This window comes from Pempheris klunzingeri, chromosome 12 (assembly GCF_042242105.1).
Source record: "Pempheris klunzingeri isolate RE-2024b chromosome 12, fPemKlu1.hap1, whole genome shotgun sequence".
NCBI classification, from domain to species: Eukaryota; Metazoa; Chordata; class Actinopteri; order Acropomatiformes; family Pempheridae; genus Pempheris; species Pempheris klunzingeri.
Genome location: NC_092023.1, coordinates 17,219,390 through 17,239,514, shown reverse-complemented (window position 1 = coordinate 17,239,514; position 20,125 = coordinate 17,219,390). Strand labels below are relative to the sequence as shown.

At 39.4% G+C, this 20,125-nt stretch overlaps 3 protein-coding genes across 7 annotated transcripts in view; 1 reads left to right on the top strand and 2 right to left on the bottom strand.

Moving 5' to 3' along the window:
- The window catches only part of LOC139210546 (reticulon-1-A-like), a 40,362-nt gene extending 36,946 nt beyond the window's left edge, over positions 1-3,416 (top strand). For all 5 annotated transcript variants that reach the window (XM_070840585.1, XM_070840583.1, XM_070840584.1 and 2 more), the window contains 4 exons: positions 1,328-1,397; positions 1,663-1,709; positions 2,328-2,386; positions 3,316-3,416. In XM_070840585.1, the coding sequence (XP_070696686.1) occupies positions 1,328-1,397; positions 1,663-1,709; positions 2,328-2,386; positions 3,316-3,358 (219 nt within the window). In that variant the 3' untranslated portion in view covers positions 3,359-3,416. The remainder of the gene's footprint in view (positions 1-1,327; positions 1,398-1,662; positions 1,710-2,327; positions 2,387-3,315) is intronic.
- The window catches only part of rps27a (ribosomal protein S27a), a 263,072-nt gene that overhangs the window by 63,238 nt on the left and 179,709 nt on the right, over positions 1-20,125 (bottom strand). The gene's annotated exons all lie outside the window — the stretch shown is intronic.
- The window catches only part of LOC139210755 (echinoderm microtubule-associated protein-like 6), an 85,266-nt gene continuing 74,648 nt past the window's right edge, over positions 9,508-20,125 (bottom strand). Inside the window, exons 36-46 of the mRNA XM_070840901.1 lie at positions 17,289-17,462; positions 16,565-16,773; positions 15,118-15,275; positions 14,089-14,203; positions 13,806-13,994; positions 12,998-13,170; positions 12,671-12,833; positions 12,449-12,552; positions 12,009-12,162; positions 11,014-11,114; positions 9,508-9,532 (exon numbers count right to left, since the gene is read on the bottom strand). Of these exons, the coding sequence (XP_070697002.1) occupies positions 9,508-9,532; positions 11,014-11,114; positions 12,009-12,162; positions 12,449-12,552; positions 12,671-12,833; positions 12,998-13,170; positions 13,806-13,994; positions 14,089-14,203; positions 15,118-15,275; positions 16,565-16,773; positions 17,289-17,462 (1,565 nt within the window). The remainder of the gene's footprint in view (positions 9,533-11,013; positions 11,115-12,008; positions 12,163-12,448; positions 12,553-12,670; positions 12,834-12,997; positions 13,171-13,805; positions 13,995-14,088; positions 14,204-15,117; positions 15,276-16,564; positions 16,774-17,288; positions 17,463-20,125) is intronic.

Below are 20,125 nucleotides of genomic sequence, written 5' to 3'. Positions count from 1 at the left end.
AGGAAACGCTAGAGCAGCCTGTGGACCACTACATAAGCATAAACACAGGGAATAATTTCTACAAAACATGAAATGTAACATTAGGAAAAGCATAACTTTACTGATATAAATTCTAAAAATGTTTAACACCTCAGCAGCACTGACAGACTGTCAGTAAAGACAACTGTGGCTCAAATAGAGACAGAATAACAAAAGGAAAAAGTCAAAGGTAACGTCACCGTCAGCCCACGGCATTAGAATCACATCGAAAAGTCTAAAAGTGCAGGCGTGAAAGACGTTTTATAGACCAAAAGACGAGTCGACTAATCGAGCAAATAATGTTCAGGTTAATGGATAACGATGATAATAAGTAGTCGCAGCCCTGGTTGTATTTCTCTGGACCTTTGAACAAGGTGATGTCGCTAAATTGGACAATTTTTGTTGTTTGAGACATTTATTTACATTTATCAAGCTCAACATCCAGATATTTGGCAGAATATTTGATGCATATATTTTATATCTCTGTAAACTGATTATATTTTGTTGAAGTCACCTGAAGAAGCTCTGATGTCATTGGTTACAGGAAGATCCAATAGAGACATGTGGTGAGCAAACACGACCTCTGAGACATTTCTGTTGCTCTGGATGATCTCAGATATTCTCGTCTGTGTCGACTGTTTATATAAAGACAGAAACGGACGACTCGTCTCAGACAGATTGGTTCGGTGTGTCTGATCAATTTTTAGATTTGCTCTCTGGGTGTCTGTTGAATGTTAAGACTCTCTGCAGGAGACGTGATGCTCATGATAATGTGGTGCAGGGTCAGAGGAGCTGAAAGGTTATTGATTCCTGAGAGGAAACTCACAGTGGTATCGATCCTGAGCCTAACCTCAGCCCTATTTTTACATATTCTGGTGCCTAACTGACCGGTTATGATTATGGGAAAGATCCCTACAGACCATAATGTTGTCAGACACAATAATCTGAGCCTGTCAGTGGCAAAACAAACACTTTTAGTGGACGTACTTTGATCAGGTGCAGTTGCAGCCATTGCAGCCTGTTTGGTGACTACTGGCTGAGGTGATCTACTGGACCAATTCCAACACTTTTAGTACCTACCAGTCATTTAGACACCAGAATATGTGCAAATAGGCCCAGGTTTAAAAACACCGGGGCTCTTTTCTAAAAAGACTGTTATTAAGAGAAGAGTATGAACTAATGACAGTTTTCATCATCTGTGAATCTCTGGTCTATAAGTAGCACAAACCTCCATGTTTTTCTGCTGTAAATGTAAAGTTCACTGTGTCCTCTGACCGGACTGTGATGTTTTCTCTCGTCCTCTCTGCAGTTTGCTGTGTTGATGTGGATCCTGACCTACGTTGGTGCCTTGTTCAACGGGCTCACTCTCCTTATCCTGGGTGAGCAAACAGCCACGTGTGAGGTGATATGAAGCTGTCATTTCCCATCATCCACCGAGGCTTCACACCTCCATATGGAGTGGATGGAGTGGAGGCAATACTTAACTCTGGCTCCACCTGGTGGTGATGCCAAGAACACAGAAAGCAGCACACTGAAGTTATTCTGTAGACGTCAGATTTCTGTTTATGGGAGAATCAGACTGGACTCTGGTCAAAGATCCCACTAACTTTAATAATCTGACATGTACTTCTTCCTCCTCCTCAGCTCTGGTCGGTATGTTCAGCTGCCCAATCGTCTATGAGAAACACCAGGTAAGAACCACAGTCTGTATCAATAAGTCAACTAAAATGCCACAGTGGACAAATAAAACAAGCATTTCACTCACCTGATCAGGCAAGTAGTTTAAACAAAAAAATGTCTTACTGAAGAGAAATTTTTATTATATTTTTATCAGTCACAGGCAGATAGTTTTTTTTTTTTTAATAGTTTAATACTATTAAATAATAATACTTATGTACTTACACATGATCTTGAATGCAGGACTTTTACTTGTTGGAGTATTTTTACATTAATGTCTTTTACTGAACTAAAGGATGTGTGTACTTCTTCCACCTCCTGGAAATGTGTTTGTTTTTTAAATTCAGATCCACAGTGAACACTGATACAGAACAATAGACATTATAAATAAAACTCCATTTAAAATAATTATTTTAAAGAATATATAAATATAAAAAAATATTTTAAAATATATCACACCACTCATTCATGTTGTTCCACACATTTCTTTTGTTTTTTTTCCTTTTTGTGGAAACAAAGATTCTTTTATGACTTTTAAAGAAAGACGGGAGTTTATCCTTTGACACCAGATCACATGAGTGATTAAAGTATTAAATGTTATTGATCCTGATGGTGTGTTTGTGTGTTTTCAGGCTCAGATCGACCACTACCTGGCTCTGGTCAACAACCAGGTCAAAGATGTCATTGGAAAGTAAGTCGACCGTTTTATCACTGAGTCTGTTTTCACCGTTTGTCCTCATTAAGATAACCGACATCTTTCATGTTCATCTAAAGCAGACATGTCGAACTCAAGGACCACATCTGGCCCGTAATACAATTATATACGGCCTGCGAGATAATTTCATGTGACTATTAACAATGGCCCACTGGTAAACAGCACTCCCACCACTCATACCACAAATCCCACAATGCACTAAACAGCTGCCGCGCTAGTCAAGACCTGTGCAGCAGCCCCTCCTCCCGCTGGTATAATGACACACCGATCAGCGGATGAATGCATCGGTCAGCGCTGGTATAGCGACACTTAAGCTAGCCTCCAAAATAAATGGCTAAACGAAAAGTGAACTTTGAAAACGGGGACTTTCACAGCAGGTGGGAGGCAGAGTTTTACCTGTTTGTCGATATTGGAGGTAAACCTTGTTTGTCTTGTTTGTGGAGCTAATGTCGCCGTAATTAAAGAATATAAATGTAAGACGGCACAATGAGACAAAACATCAGTTAAAGTACAAAAAAGAAAAAAATAATTTCAAATTTTGGCTGTTTAAATTCATCTTTCTGAATAAAACATAGTCACTTTTAGACTCTTCAATAAATGTTGAGCCCGTTGACTTATACTGTGTTTTAAATTTCTTTGATTGAGTTTGACACCCCTGATCTAAAGTCACTGTTTTAACAAGACTTTTTGAATGTCCTCATGACTGATCTTTTTGGTACGGAAGCCAAACACTGACAGAAAAAAAGATGAAATCCATCAAATCTGTCAAAAATATGAAATAGTAAAGACTTTGAATTCCCAACTCAAGGTTTTGAGTTAATATTTGATGATTTTGACATACTTAGTACAAGTTTATTGTAGTTGTTTTATCGTAATCATTTGTTTGTCTTCCTGTTGTCCTGCAGGATCCAGGCGAAGGTGCCCGGAATGAAACGCAAAACGGAGTGAAGTAACGACAAGTCGAAGTTTGGATTCAGGAAGTCCTGAGAGGAAGATGGTTGGAGGGGAGGGGGAGGGTGTGTTTACGGGAGGGGGGAGGGAGGATATGAAGGAGGAGGAGAGAGAGGAGGGGTCTGGCGTGGACGCAGCCCTTCTAACTTTATTTGTCAAAATAATAAAAACACTTTTTTTCCAGTTCAGAATCCTTTTTTTTTTTTGTTCTCTGGAAAAGTTGAAGCAGGTCGGAGCTCAGCTGAGGTTCACGACACCGAGGTCGGCTTGACGAAACTTAACGTCTTTACTTTTTTAAATCAAGTTTTGAAATGTTTCTGTGAGATGCTGAAATTTGTCTCGAACAGAAAACACTTTTTAATCTTGAATTTACCCTCCCTCTCCCCTACCCACCCAGTGCATTGTGGGAGATCAGGTGCTCCTTCAGCCGGGTCATTTTGAGTTTTTCCTTCCCCTGCCCGCCGTCGAGCCGAGCAGAAAAGAGATTTCTTTTTTTTTCTTCGTCTGCTGTTTTTGAGGAACGACGCACCTCATTTGTATTTTTTCTTATTTTGGTATGATGACTGAGTTTAGAAGTATTTCGTGATTTTACTGTCGTGTCCCTCAAGCTTTGAGCTCGTTTCCTCGGTAACCTGCTGCATGGTTTCGCCTCGATGTGACAAATTTGTGAACGGCATCTTTGACTCCTGACGAGGCAGCAGGGGAGGTGTGTGGGGGGGTGACGGGTGGGGGGCTTGTACTACCATTTAAAAAAAGAAAGAAAAAAAAAACTTCATCGCTTCTGAGTAACTCTAGCTAGAAACATCTAGAAAACCTTTGCCAGACAAATAAAACGCATTAAATACATAAGTCGTTATTTCCATGTCATTGCAGCTGTCTAGTAATGATAAACTCTGGAAGAAACACGTTTACATTCATCCACATCAGATAAAATATTTAAAAAGTAAAAAAAAAATGAAATGGGATTTAAAGAAAAAAATAACCATACTGTCTGTGGAGCCAATATCTTAATAAAGTTGCAACTTGATGTAACTTTGGGAAACCTTCGAGCATTTGTTTGTTATGCAAGTATAATTGTGAATGATAAACTTCATACTTCAATTGTGACGATAAAAAGCTTCCAGCTGGGAGCCGTGTTTGTGGAATGCATTGTGAGATGTAAACAATTATCAATAAAGCTTCTAGACGAAGAAAGTCCCGCCTCCTCATCTGTCCGTCAACTTTGCTTACTCCAGTTAGCGTCCATTAGCTTCAGCCTGCTAAATACGGAAGCCCATTTCCATCAGGAAAAGAAATAATGGAAGAAATAAAGATTAATGAAAATATGGAGTTATGTTGACTTTGAAAGTCATAATTATCTCAAAGTCTCACTTATTGCCATAAAAGTAAAAGTTGTGATCGCTAAAATGAAATTATTTACTGTCTGTTGTGATTATGAGACAGTTTTGGGATAATATGAAAATGTACCAAAATTGAGACGCTAAATCTTTTGAGTCACAAAACTTTCTTTCTATGTTCATTAGTGTTTTCATTTCATTCCTGATATTAATTTTGTTTTTCTTTTTGGCAGAAATGGGCCTCCGTAGCTGTCAGTTTTCTGTTGTGTAGACGAGGCTAAAGTTGGCTCAAGTCTGCCCTCAGTTTTATATGAAACAAAACAACAAACAACCGGGAGAGAAAAGACTTCACCCTCCTCAGCTGAGATGATTTTTAGTTTATTTTTAAGGGATTTCGATCCTGATTCTGGGGAATCAAAGTGATAATATATTTATAGTAAAATCTGAAAGAACTGAAGGGATCAGGACAGTATGAGTTAAACAGATAAATATTCAGATCCATGCACAGGCTCAGAAATCAGAAACTCATTCAAAAAAATCTGACAGCTAATTTTCTGTCCTTATCTCAGATTTAAATTACGCTTTTCTAATCTCAGAATTACCTAAAACTACAAAATTAAATGCTTTTAACTATTGTTCACAGCAGCAGCAACATGTGACTATCGGAGAGGCAGAGGTTAAAGGGTAACTCCAGTGTTTTTAAACTAGGGATGTATTTGTACATATTCTGGTGTCTAAATAACGGGTAGGTAAAAAGAACTGTTGGAATCGGTCCAGTAGATCACCTCAACATAATCCTATGAGGCAACTGCACCTGATCAAAGTATGTCCACTGAAAGTGTTTGTTTTTGTCACTGACATACTCAGACTGTTATTCTAAGTGTCTGATAACATTATAGAAAGGATCCATACAGAGACAGACCTGGAAGATCCTTTTGGTTTAACCACAAACAGACGTTATATCGCTCTCTTCTAGCACACCAGACTCCATTGACAAAAACACGAATTTTACCTCGCAGAACACAGGAGTTGCTGATCTACTGCTGCCTCCATCAGTTTGTTTGTGTTACTGTGTTGTGGTTTGGCATTTTAAAATGAAGTGAATTTTCCTACGTGCAGCGAAGCTGTGTGTATCTGCCAATGACTTTATATTAGATACTGAAGCTTTGAGGGCTGTCGCTTTTTATTGAAGCTGCAATGACCTGTAAAGTAGTATAAGAAACTTGTATGGTGGCAAAATGACTGCAAAAAATCATGAAATTTCCATGAAAATATTTATAGAAAATAGAAAAAAAGTAGCTAAAATATGAACATTGAAGTTAGCGCAACATTTTTTGAGATATTTATTATTCTAAAGCGTCATTTATACATCTGTGTTGATTCTACGTGTACCCCACACTGTTGCCTCACAAACACATCCCATGAAAAAAGGTCTGCTTGGCAGCATCAGCTAGCATTACCTGACTTAGGTTTGAGTTAACGTTAATAAAGTCCCATTTGGACAGGAGTTATTTCTGTCTGGTCACTGATTTTAAAAGTATCTCACTCAACATTTCTTAGCTCCCACTAACAATACACATGATCCGCTCAGTTTGAGTCGCCATTGTTTGAAGGACATGAAGAAAACAGAGGAAACTGAACACAGCGGCACAGAAACCAACCAGCATTTTTTAGTGGTGAAATTAAAGACCCACCAGTGCAAAAATGCAGTGTAGTGTGAAAACAGAATAAAGGGTCATTTCACTGCCTTTTTTCTCCACCTGGACCACATTAGGACAGCAATTAAGGAAAGTATTCCTTATTATTATTGATTATTTATTGTTAATAATTGATTTGGGAATTATAGTTAGACTTGCCCGATTTGTGAACAGTTGCTTTTTGCTATCGAAGACAGAAGAAAAAATAGCCAGTTTTCTTGCACGAGTCTCATTTAATCTGTTTTTACATTTGGCTAGCACGCACACACACACACACACACACACTTTGATCACAATCACCTTGGTATAAAAATCAAACGGTGAACATAACTCACACCATAAAATCATCATCAATCACCCACAGACATGTTTCGGTTTAAAAATAAATTCATGCATCTGAGCATCTTTTATATTTCCATGTACATTATGATACAAATCATGTGGAAACAGAAGAGCTACACAGTCGGACAGCCGGCACACAGGGAAACATTTACTAACTAAAACTGATCTCAGTGCAGCATTTTACAGCTTCAACAACATTTATTTAGTTTTCTTTTTTCCTTGGCTTCTTCTCTTCTGTTGGTTCTTTTTATAAACTGCAGCCGTCGTGGAGAATCACAACCTCACATGCACTCTGCACAAACACCCTGAACATCACACCGTTAGCGAGGAACTCTGCATCGACAGCACGTGTCGTCCAACATTTGTTCTTTTCTAGATCACATGACCTCAGCAGACTTTTAGAAATTACTTCTCAACATCATTTCACAAATTCAGAATCTTTCATTTGAGCCCAAATGATTTGAGATGTTTTTAGTTTTTACTATTTTTCAGGGAAAATCCTCCACTTCAGTGACAGTATCATAGGAAGCAGGTGCTGTTGCATTCAGGGGCGCTCAAATATCTGAAGTTTGAGACGTTCTACAGCAAGAAATGTCTGAATTCACATTATAACTTCTTCAGACTGCGTGTTTGGTCAATGTTTGTTGTCCGGGTTTGATTTTAAAAGTTCAAAACTTTCACTTATTTATGGATTTTTCAGGCTGTGATCTGTCGTGTCAATTAAATCTTTTTTTTTTTTCAGACACAAAAACAGTCCGGCCTCCGTGATTACTTCAGTGACCTTCTGACATCAGGAAATCAAGCGTCACAACTGAACTTTTTTTCTTCCATCCGTCTTCACACAGACTCTTTTGACACTTTTCACAACAGTTAAGAGTTAATATTCAACAGTTCAGACACAGAAAACTCACCCACACTATAAATTAGGCATAAATAACACTTAGATATTTCCATAAATATTCCTCCTATCATGTATTTCTTTTCCTCAGATGTCTGCGTGTTTCTGTGTTGTTACGATCACAATGCTTTGGATGTTTTATGTCTTTAAAACAAAGCAGCAGCAAATAAAGTTGTTGTTTTTTTTGTCCATTTTGAATGAATACAGGTTCAAACATTCTCAGTGTAGCACCAGACAGAGTACAAAATAAGTTTGATTTTATGGATTAAATAAAAAAAAAAACTGTATGAAATATCTCCCTCAAAAAAAGAAGAAAACAAACAAACACAGATAGAAAGATCTGGAAAGGCACTTAAGTGTGATGATATCCAACGACAGATACAGTAAAGGCTCTCTGAAATTAAACGTGATTTTAAATCAGATGTCAAGTTTCTTTTTTCAGTTACAGACAAATTTCAGCAGGTTTCAATAGATATGAAATGTCCCAGTCCAGAGTCAGCTCCCAGTGATCCCAGCACAGAACGTCCTCAACGATCTGTATGATTTATACAGCAGTTTGATCATCAGTTATAAACCAGTGTGTCACAGTTTGTCCGTTAAATGGTCCCATCACTTCTGTTTGATGCGAAACTGTCTGTAAAAGCCACTTTTCTCCCTCTGATGTGGTTTTTTCCAATGGTGACCTGAATGCATCATCAGGCACAAACACATTTAGGTTGAATCTTCTTTGTCTTCACTCTTCATGTCGTTGTTTCCTTTATTTCAACTCACTTCTGCCATAACCACGCCCCCAGCCTCTGGAGCTATTTCATTGGCCAGCTGAATGACAGTTGGACACATCACACAGCGCCCATATGAACACACTTTGCTGTTCTGTAACATTATTGTTTAACATGCCTGCTAAAAAGGCAAAGAAAACGTAACTAGCTAGCTCATAACAAAAGTATTTCATGACATAAGCCACAATGTCTGTAGAAGGTCATTGTTCCTCCTAACTGCATAAATTACCTCAGAATCAATGCAGCTGGTTAGCTAGCTAGCTACTGTTAGCATTAATCAGAGACAGCTCACAACACTGTAATCATGCTAGCAATCACGGTTAGCAAGCTAATTACATTGCTAATCACTAAGGACAACTATAATTGCATTTGCTGCATGTGTTACATTTCTAGTGATATGCTTTGATTTAGAGATTTTTGTAATATGCTGTTAGTGTGATTACAGTTGGTGTTGGTGGTTAGCTAGCGAACATTAGCTTTCTAATGCTAGCTTGCTAATCATCTTAAATGTATAGTGAAATAGTGAAATGTATGTCATTTTAAATATAAGACGCAAGTCTTATGTAACTATAAATATAAGGCACGCATATCAATGCAATTATATGCATCTTTACTGATTAGCAATGTTGTTAGCCAACTACCTTGCTAACCATGATTGCTAGCATGATTACGGTATGATGAACTGTCTCTGATTAATGCTAACACTAGCTAGCTAGTTAACCACAAACGTTGTGGCTAATATTGTGAGAAACTTTTGTTGTGAGCTAAGCTAGCTAGTTAATGTCTGTTTTTCTGCTCCTGTTCAGACCAAGAAAAACCATCTGATTTCTTGAAAAGCAGCTAAAATTAGTTTTTTTTTCGTGTCCTGGTGGTTTGGTCCTGTTCAGGGTGATGGGGTCCATCATGTAATTCTCTGCCTGGTTAAAGAAAACCTGAACCAGAACTGAATCCAAACGTCTGAACACTGACGTTTGGCTTTCAAACTGTGGTGTCAAGACGTTTACGTCGTGGGTTTGATTCCCTCTGGATCCACTTGTGGTGCTGCTAAGGCGCTTCGGATGAAAGCGTCACCAGATGGCAGAAATCCCTGCATTTACAGACATTTCCACACAAACACACTGCAACAGACAAAGAGACGTTAACACAGTTTAATATTGGATACTTTGCTGTGGAGGAGCTGCAGTTTCTTACGACGGCGTATTAGTGTTGATATTTGTTTTTCAAAATAAGTAAATAAAAGGCTAAAGGGCTAATTCTGTTATTGTGTGTCTGTGTTTACAAACCTGATCCTGAGAAACGTTCCAGTGCAAATGGCAATGAACTCTATTCTATTCTAGAATTCTATTCTATTCTATTGTAATATTCCAATAAAAAATGAATGGAAAAAAAATCGATGACTCGGATATTCTCTAAAATTAAAGTGGCAAATTTATGAGTAGAAACTCACAAATTTATAATTGAATAATGCAAATTATCGAGTAAAAAACAGATTTACATAGAAAAAAATGAAATGTTTTCTGAGATTATAATGGATATATTTACAAGAAAAAAACACTACAAGAAAAAACCAAAATATTCTCTAAGATTATATTATTATGTATAAGTCACATGTTTGTGAGAAGAAAACTCACAATTTTGCAGGAAAAAAACTCAAATATTATTCTAGATTATAGTGGAAAATTTTACGAGAAATACACACAAATTTACAAAAAAAAAGCTTGAATATTCCCCTAGATTAAAGTGGTAATGTTTACAAGAAAAAACCTCACAGATATACAGGATAAAAACTCAAATATTATCCAAATTTACAAAAAAGCTTGAATATTCTCTAAGATTATTGTGGTAAATTCACAAATTTACAAGAAAAAAAATCTAAAAACTCTATCTAAAAAAATATTATCTGAGGTTATAGTGGATATATTTTTAAAGAAAAAACATGAATTTACGAGAAAGACAAGAAATATAAGAGATAACAATGAATACATTTACAAGAAAAAACATGCAAAGTTATCTCTTAGATTATAAAGTCATAAATGTACACAGCACTGACGCTGCCGGTTAACATTGAACGTCACACGTAAGTGAGGATGTTTGTGGGCTGAATATTTCCTTACAGCTAAATTAGATTGTAAAGTATCATTTGATGAGGTCGTCCACTGCAGCAGCAAATGCAAATGTATGACTTTATAATCTCTGAGAAAAAGATTTTTGGAGTGTTTCCTTGTAAATGTACCTTTAATGTTTTAGTTACAATGGCCCTAATACGCTGTGGTACTTTCTGTCACCAAGAAATAACTGTGTTACAGTTTTATTTCTTACATATTCTGGTGTATTTGTGAATATAAATAGTGATATAATATTTTTTACAAACTTGAACAAAATACGATCATATTTTGAGTGATTATCACTAAAGATTTGTACATTTTCATATGCCATTTTTAATGTATTCTGGGTTCCTGGCAGCTTTATGCTTTGTTAAGTTGACCAAATGATATCTGAACAGATTAAAATGTGATAACCAAAGACAAAAATGCTTTCTTTAGTGAAGCAATACCATGGTTCATGTTGTTCGGTTGTTATTGATCAGTGATCAGCTCACCTGCAGTCGTCCCCTCCTGTGCTGATCACGTATTTGTCTTCATGGGAGAAGCGGATGTTGGTCACGTGAGCTGAGTGGCCGAGGTAGCGTTTGTGTTTGGCCTGCAGACACAAGAAATACTCACATTTCCCTTCAATAAACAATCAATAAATGATCATTCAGTTGATACTCACTGATACTGTTTCTAAGCTTATTTCACTGTTTGGCAGATGAGACCGAACAGAAAATGTATCTAAACTTATGAAGTGAGAGAAAAAAAAAAAAAATCAGCGGGAGAAATCTATGTCTGAAGTTGACCTTTTTAATATCCAATAAACTACACTTGGGGAACGAAGGAAACGGATGCCTGTGAACGCCCCACTTTGATCATGAACGGTGATGGACGGATACTCAAATCATCCAAAAGCTCCTGTTGGGCATTAAAACAGTTCCTCAATCTTATCCTGCAAACTTCTGTCACTCATGGAGCTGTAATATCATATTTTCACTTCACTTTTATGCTGGACATTCAGGGGCTCAATCGTACATATTTATTGAACAAAATCATTTCTATCACCAGTTGTCACTAAATTATATTTCTAAATTAGTTCTCACTGTATAAGGATCTTTAATCAAACCAGTACAAGGTATTTTAATGGTTGTGACACGTTTTCAGAAATGTCTGAGGTCGTAAATGTTAATTACTCAGTGGGTGGTAAGTTAATAAATTGTCACTTTAGTCATACAGAGTTTTTCTAAGTGATTTCATGTCTGAGGGAAATGTTTCTTCCTGCGGCCTCACATTTCCTGCATTAATGCTTCTTGCTAGTTCTGACTTTTTAACAAGTAAATCCATCAAAGTTACTTATTATACAAAACTGCAAAGAAGCGAAGAATGACAAGAGCGAGGAGTCTTTTTGTGTCTCTGTTACCTAGCAGTGTTGCCTAGCAACAGCGTTGTCACAACATAAACATTAGAAAAGGGCTAAATGAGGGTGACAAAGTGGGCGACTCACAAACTTCTCTGTGCAGGGGAAGTCGAACAGTTTGACCAATCCGAAGTCGTCGCCGGTGGCGACGTTCAGGCCAGTGTGAGACACACACGCACAGTTGACTTCAGCTTTGTCAGCGTTTCGTGGCCAAATCCCCAAAACTTCATCTCCCAGAATGCTGTGGGAGGGAAAAGAGACAAGAAATGTTGACGCTGGAGCGCAAATTAACTTAATTAATTAGTGTTTATAGTACAAAAGTGTTTATAGTACAAAAGAAATGTGCTGAATTAGCTTCGTCTTCTCATAGTGATGCATCATCACCTGCTGTTTTCTCTCATCGTCATGTGTTAGTACCAACAAACTTGTAGGCTCATCTATACAGTTCTGTTTCATTGGTAGGTTAGACTTTTTATTATAATTTTTTTACAAACTAAATCAGTCATTCATGCGTGCGTGTGCATTACCTGGTCCAGGTTGCCCAGGTGATTCTGTCGATGATGGTCTGGTCACTCACCAACTTCCCTGAAGGAACCTCAAACACCTGCCGCTTATATGTTCCTGTAGACACCTGGATACACACAGAAAGATATGTGTGTGTGTGGATATATGTTTGTACTGTATACATGTGTGTGTATATGTGTGTACTATATATTAGTGTGTGTGTGTGTGTGTGTGTGTGTGTTCACCTGTATGTAGCAGCTGTCTGCAGAGAAGTCGAGCTGCAGGATGAAAGCAGGAATGTCGCTGCAGTAAACCAGCCGGTTCAGACTCGGTCCTGCGCTCACGTCGTAAACATCCACCGTGTTCTCCACCGAGCCGACCGCCAACAGCCGCCGGTCTGGACTGAACCTACACACACACACACACACACACACACATAAGAGGCCACTCAAACAAACACTCATTTATTTTGCTCTTTATTCCCTAAATTCTCTTCCTGTTTTCTATTTCTGTTGTTTTTTTAGAGGCTGTTATTGTCTCTTTCTGACACCCCCTTCCATCCTCTCGCCCACCGGATGTCCTGGATGGCGGCGCTGCGGTCCCGTTTCTTCGCCCACATCTTCAACGAGTTGGCGAGGAGGAGGAGGAACTCGCCGTTCTTCATCCCCACTGCAAGCATCTCTCCGTCTGCGCTGTAGCTCACACAGCGGGCAGCGTGACCAACGCACACCTTGTTCAACAGTTTCTACAGAAAGAGAGAAAAAGAAAGCACAAATTGTAAAACAGATCAAAAGGTTCTGAGGTTTTTAAGCTCATTATTTTACCCCAAAAAGTCACCAAAGAGCCCACACAGCACCTAAAAACTGCACTCTGCACAACACAACATGTGTTCTTGCAGCTTCCTGGTCCATGTTGACTAGTTTGTTTAAGAAAATTAACTTTACAGTGCATCTGTGCATCTGTCTGAGTACTATTTACTATATATGGTGAAATCAATAAAATACTTTCATTTAATACACTTAAGTCCAGTATGTGATTTCACATCACGTTATTCACTTGGGTCACAAGATGGGACGACAGCTGCTAAGCTAATTACCTTTATGCTAAGCTAGCTACCATTAGGGTTTAGCTGTTCTTCATCATGGACTGCTTTACCGGTGAACAAACTAAATAACCAAAATGTTAGTTCATTTAAACTTTTATTTCTAATCTACAGACGGCTAGAAAATAGCAATAAGTAAATTTAGCTTTAGCTTTAGCTTTAACTAGCTGTGGCTATCTCTAACTAACCTTCAGTTAATGTAGCCCTCTGAATTTAGCTGTTGAGCTAGCATTTCAGTGCAGTAGTGTGTGTGTGTGTGTGTGTGTGTGTGTGTGTACCTTGTCAGTCAGGTCCCACAGCCGGATGGTGGAGTCGTCGCTGGCGGTGATGCAGAGCTCTTTAGCAGGATGGGCGGCCAGACCCCAGATTCCTCCCCGGGCATGACTGTCCAGCAGCAGGTTGGACGCCGCATTCTTCTCCCCGACCTCAATGATCTCCCCGTCCTTCGTCCCCACCAGGATTTTACCCTGAGGAAGAAGAGGATGGAGGTGATGAGGAGGTGGAAGACAGATGGCGATGGTGATGGCTGAGGGATGAAGATTTAAAATCAGAAGTTCTCACCTTGCCTCTGCAGACCGATCGGACGCACTCCACCTGCTGTCCCGTCTCCAGCTGGAACGCTCGACAACGTTTCATCTCCTGATCCCAGAGCTTCACCGCCCCGCCCTCCTTAGTCCTGACACATACAAACACACACACAATCATTGTTTTTGTTGATTGTTAATCTAAGTGTCTGACAACATTATGGAAAGGATCCCTACAGAGACAGACCTGGAAGATCCTTTTTGTTTAACCACAAACAGCTGTAATATTGCTCTCTTCAAAGGCACCAGACTCCATTGACAAAAACAGTTATTTAACCTCACAGAACACAGGAGTGGTCAAGCTCAACTCTACTGGCTTGGAGCCATTTGTTTTTGGTTTTCCATTGGAAAAAGTTGTGTATAGTACTGGTATTTAAAAAAAACAAAAAAAAAACATTGTTTTTTATTCAATCAAATCAGACTTTAAAAAATAGTATCACACGACAGTGAAAGTGTCAGGAAAGCTGTCAGGTGTCAAGGTTATAGTCTGAATAAAGGTGTCACATTTAAGATAATTTTACGGCAGTTTCACATGGCATCAATATGACGACCAACAAAGACACTGAGGGGGTTCAATCTGTGGAAAACAAAGATCCTGGTACCAAAAGCGAGTGAAGTAAAGCTTTTTGATGCAGGACTATTGGTGCATTCAAATGATAGCGTGTTTACTGTGTTCATGATGAGAGTTGTGCAATTTTATGTGTGAGGAAAATATTGATTTCGGTTTCACATTTCCTGCATTATCATAATGTTAGCTAGCTAAATCATTAGATTCAGTGGCTTATAGACGTTGACAGCAAGGAGTCTATGGCGCCCATGCCTAGCAGCAGTGTTCTCACAACATAACGACTTGAATGCCAAACACGACAGAGTTGCATTTGAGGGCAACATTTGTGTCCGTAAAGATCTCGTTCTGGTGTGGCATCCATTTTCTCATTTAGAGAGTTTCAAACTGTGAAATTGAATTTTCCGTTTGTCTGTAATCAGATGTTGGTGTGCCACTCACGGCCTCTCCTTGCCGCCGGTGACGATGAGTCCGTCTCTCAGCGTGGTGTACATGGTGAAGACCGGCCCGGTGTGAGCCTTCGCCACCACCCTCAGCAGGTAGTGATCCCGCCACACGTACACGTCCCCGTTAATGGCTCCGGTGAACGTCAAGTTGTTCTGCAAACACAAATTACAAGTTACAGAACTACACTCGTCTCTGTTTTTTAGGTGAGTGAAGCTGGAGCCCAATAATCCCATAATCACATTGTTACGACCCCAAAGATGCTTAGTTGATGAGGGGAGGTACCAATAACGAAAAAAAAGAACCCACGAGGAATAACGGTGGGAAAAACAAATTGATGTGTAGAAAGCAAGTATTTATTCAAAAAGTTAACCAAAGAATTACACATCTTAAAGCGCTCAAAAGCTGAATGCCACTAATCAACTGTGGAAAACTCAACACAAACAACAAAAACACTGCAGGCTCTACTGTCACTGGGAAGCTACTGTGTCACAAAGACCACACTGATCAATGAGCACACGTCCGTTTTAGGTTGTAGCACTTTTAGTGGACCTACTTTGCGGCCATTGCAGCCTGTTTAGCGGCTGCTGGCTAAGATGAACTACTGGACCAATTCCAACACTTTTTGAACCTACCAGTCATTTAGACACTGGGTTAAAAACACCAGAGTTCTCCTGTAACTGTTATATGTGGTGATAGAAAGTGTGAAGTGTATTAACTGCTGACAGAAGAAAGGAAGGCTGATCCTGGTCGTTGTAGCTTTGAGTATTGTCAAATAAAGAGGAACAATAAGCAGTGACAGCTTACCTCCACAAAGTTTACAGTTAAAAGTTTGTATGTCTGTAAAACACAAGATAGCTGTAACATTTGTGGTTATTTGTGCACATTTGCACAACATATTTGTATTTTTAAAATTTTTTTTTTAAATCCCTGAAGTATTTTTTTCTTTGTGCAATAATCTTTTTTAACATGCTTTATGTTCTTGTGTTGTGTCCACTGAGCTTCATCCCCCCTGTATTGTTTTTAACCATCAAATTTGTTGTGCAGTACGTTTTTATACTGGGCTGTTTTTGCTGTCACTGTTTACCTGCCACATCCAAATATCTGTTTGTATTTATTTATTTATTACATAAGGTTAAAGGACGTTAATATTGTCTTGTTATTCATTTTGTTTTCATCCTGTTTTTATCTTGTTTTTATTGCTGCTCAGCTTTTCCAAATATAATTCATGGTATGTCTGGTATTAGAAAATGTAAGGGTAGAAAGGACTGTATGAACTAGAAGAGTGTCATCATACTGAATTTAAAAGTCATAAATGTATTAAAAACCTGTCCTTGACTTGAATTGTACAAAGAAAATAAAGACTGTCTTCAGTTTCCTCCTGGTTGTTTTACTTTGTGACTTCTTTGAATTCAGATTCTTAAAACATCAGCAGTGAACTCACGGCACCGAAGGCGACAGACAGCATCGTCTGCATCCTGCCGTCCTCCACTGTTCCAACCACACCCTTCTTGTACATCAGAGCGCCACCAGCCAGTGTCCAGAACTTCACGTGTTTGATTCCCACTGACACAAATTGGGAGTCCGAGTCCGGACGGAATTCCACCACGAAGATCCGGTCCGGTTGTCCGGCTTTACTGCACACTTTGGATCCTGGAGCAGAGACACCATGATGTGTTATTTTAATGGCAGATGCTATTTGCATCCTCATGTCAGTAGTCAACTACACTATTTACACCTGCAGGTGAATGTTGGAAAGAAGATATGTTGTGTTTAATATGCCCTGCCTTTATATTTGTATTTGACTTATTATTTTAACCCAAACTGATCTTTTCCTAAACCTAACCAAGAAGTTATGGTGCCTGAACCTCACCAACCTGTGACTGAAAACTGACAATAATAAAACAGTTAATACGTTAAACTGAAAGGCTAACTCATATCCACTCATCTGAGCTCAGACTGTGCTTTATTAGAAAAACACCACCATGAAAATCCCAGACTCTTCAACTGATATCTTGCATTTTAGTATGTGTTCCAAAAAAACCTTTAATTCTTTAAAGGCTCAGTCATCATGTGATGTTTTCTAATAATCAGTGATTGGATTAGTAGCAGCATTAGTTTCTAAACACACTCATTAATCATTATTTCTGTGGGTGTATTTGTCCGACCTTCCTGCCAGCGCCACACAGTCATGGTGTGTTCAGGTTCCACTCCGACAGACAGCAGCAGCTTCCCCGTGGCGCTGAAGTTAACGTAGCCGACGCCTTTAGTGTGTGGACAGCGAAGGATGGACAGAGTCTGTTTACTCATCGCGTCCCACACATGGATGGACGGGGTGGTGCCTGGGGAGAGATCACCAGGAGGGAGGAGGTGATACATACAGGATGTGTGTTTCATGAGGACGACAGAACGTGACAGAAACAGAGCCAAGAGACAATGCAGCCTGCAGACACCCTGAGAACCAGACCAGCACAGAGTCCTCAAGGGTTTAAACATCGAGCCAGAAGCAGGTGATTTAATTGTGAAGAGGAATCCAAAATAAAAACACAGAGAATAAAATATGCTTCTTGCATTATTGATGATTTAGATTAGTTTCTACTGCACTGCAACTGTGTTTTATTTAATTTTATGTGTTTTATTTCAGATTGTTTGGTTTCTGTACTGAACTTTTACTTCTTTTCATCTAATTTTTGAAATCTCACTTCGTTCTATCTTTCATAAATAATAATCAAGTCATTATCGGAGAAAAAAGACAAAAGATAGATACAGTGTTTGGTTACAGGTGAGATCATAATATCCTGTATGACTGTTTCGGTTAACTATTATCAATGATGACAGGTTAATTGATGTAGAGCCCCTCTGTGATTGGACCTTGTTATAAATTAATTACCTTTTCTGTTATCATTATTGCTTATTATTTTGAATTTGAAGTGCCTTTATGTTTAAATGTGCTGCATAAATAAAGCGACCTTGCCTTAAGCAGTAAGATATAAATGTATGCAACACTAAACTTCCTCTACAGATGTTTCTGTTACAAGCACAGGCAGCGTATTGATGCTGAAAAGCTCTTGAGCGCAGTCATGTTCGGTGGCTGGCAAGTGCAAACTAAAGCTACAACGGCCCAAAACATTTCCATTACAGAACAGCGCACACGCCACAGAAACGATTCAAAGGCAGAAACACGAAAACCCCAAAAAGTAATGTGACAGGAAAAAAAACTGCATCATCAGAGCTCAGGGCTCCAGGGGGAACAGGTGATATAAAAAGAACGTTACGTCCCTTTATTTTCTCTCGTTCAGTCTCTCCCTCTCTCTCTCAGGTTGAAAAGCTGTTCCACTCAGAGATCCCCCTGGAGACCGGGAGCACTTTGGTTGTGTTGCAGCATTATTCTGTCACATTTGCTCAGAGACAGACCTGTAAGATCCTGTTTGTTTAATCACAAACAGCCGTTACATCAGTCTTGCAGTCTTGTTTCTTTGTCTGTGGAACTATTGGACTCCATTCCCCAGTGTCCTCCAGTTTCACAGATAGGTGTGAAATCACCCCTGCACCCAGCTCCACAGTCACCATTGGCCGGAGGGGGGACACATGATTTTACGACCTCAGGCCAACAAAACCAGTTCACCCCCACTGAACTGTCTCTTTCCCACATCTCTCCCGAGGAGGAGAGACGTCTGTCCTGAGGAGGACAGACCAGCTCTTTCCATCGTTTCTCCTGAGGAGGAGAGACCTCTCTTTCCGGACGTCTCTCCTGAAGAGGAGAGACCAGCTCTCTTTCCCATTGTCTTCTCCTGGAGGAGAGACCCAGCTCTCTTCCCCGGACCTCTCCCCTGAAGAGGAGAGGAGCTAAGCTCAGCTACGCTCTGTCTCAGTGTGGCCTGTACAGGAGCAGCCACCTCCTTTATGGTAGCGACACAAGGTCCTGCCTGAACTAAATAGATCAGCGCCAGCAGGTACGAGTCTGCCAGCTGATAACCAGAGCAGACTACAGGGCACACCAGCAAGTTAGCACAGAGCTGCTAACTAACAGGAACAAAGGAGCGACCGGATTCCTCCAGCCTGCAACCACACAGAACCACACCTTTCCTCCAGCAACAGGCTGAGAAAGCAGCATCCTCAAGGACTCTTCTTCTCCCCTTTAAGGACTGGTAACAAACTCTAACTGGGCATAATTAGCATAGCATTACTGCATACATGGTTTACCCCTGTTAATGTATTGACTTGCTTTAATGTACAGTGAGTTTGATTATTGTGATGTGTTGTAGTTACTGTGCAGCCATTAAGTTTAGTTGATGTTAGTTTGTTCACACAGACACAGGGTCTACAAACTAACCATCCTTTCTTAACCTGGCACCTTTATCTCACAGTTTCCAACAGGCCACTGAGGGACAAAGCTAAGCTAACAGCACTTAGCTTCCTTTGTCTCCTTTGCCCCACACCCCAGGGGGGCTGGCCATCACCATTTGGGCTCTTCCCCCCACCTTTGTGGGCCCATCTCACATTCCTCAGCCTAATCACACACACTCTCACATACACACACTCTCACATACACACACACACACACGCGCACACACACTCTTATTATTTGTTAGTTAGTTTAGTCATAGAGACTTAGTTAGATTGTTTGATTGATTTTGTTCTGTTTTAATAAATGTTTTAATACCTGCTGCCTCCTTTAATGTTGTACAAGGGTGAACACTGCCAACCTCTACACTGTCAAGAACTCCAAAATCCTTCAGCTAGCTATCAATGTGGTAATTTTGGTAGTAATTATTAAATTAATTATAAAACATAATTCCAAATTGATAGTTTAGTATTTTTATGAGACTAAATCAATCAAAACAGCTATCTTTTCCTCGTTTTTCGAGGTGGTGCCCCAATCGAGGTGGACTTTATTCAAAGTTCCATTCATTTAATAATTATTAATTATCTTTGATAATTATTAATTATTTCTGATAGCCAAATTGAACATTACCACATGTTAATGCACAACAGCTGTTTACGT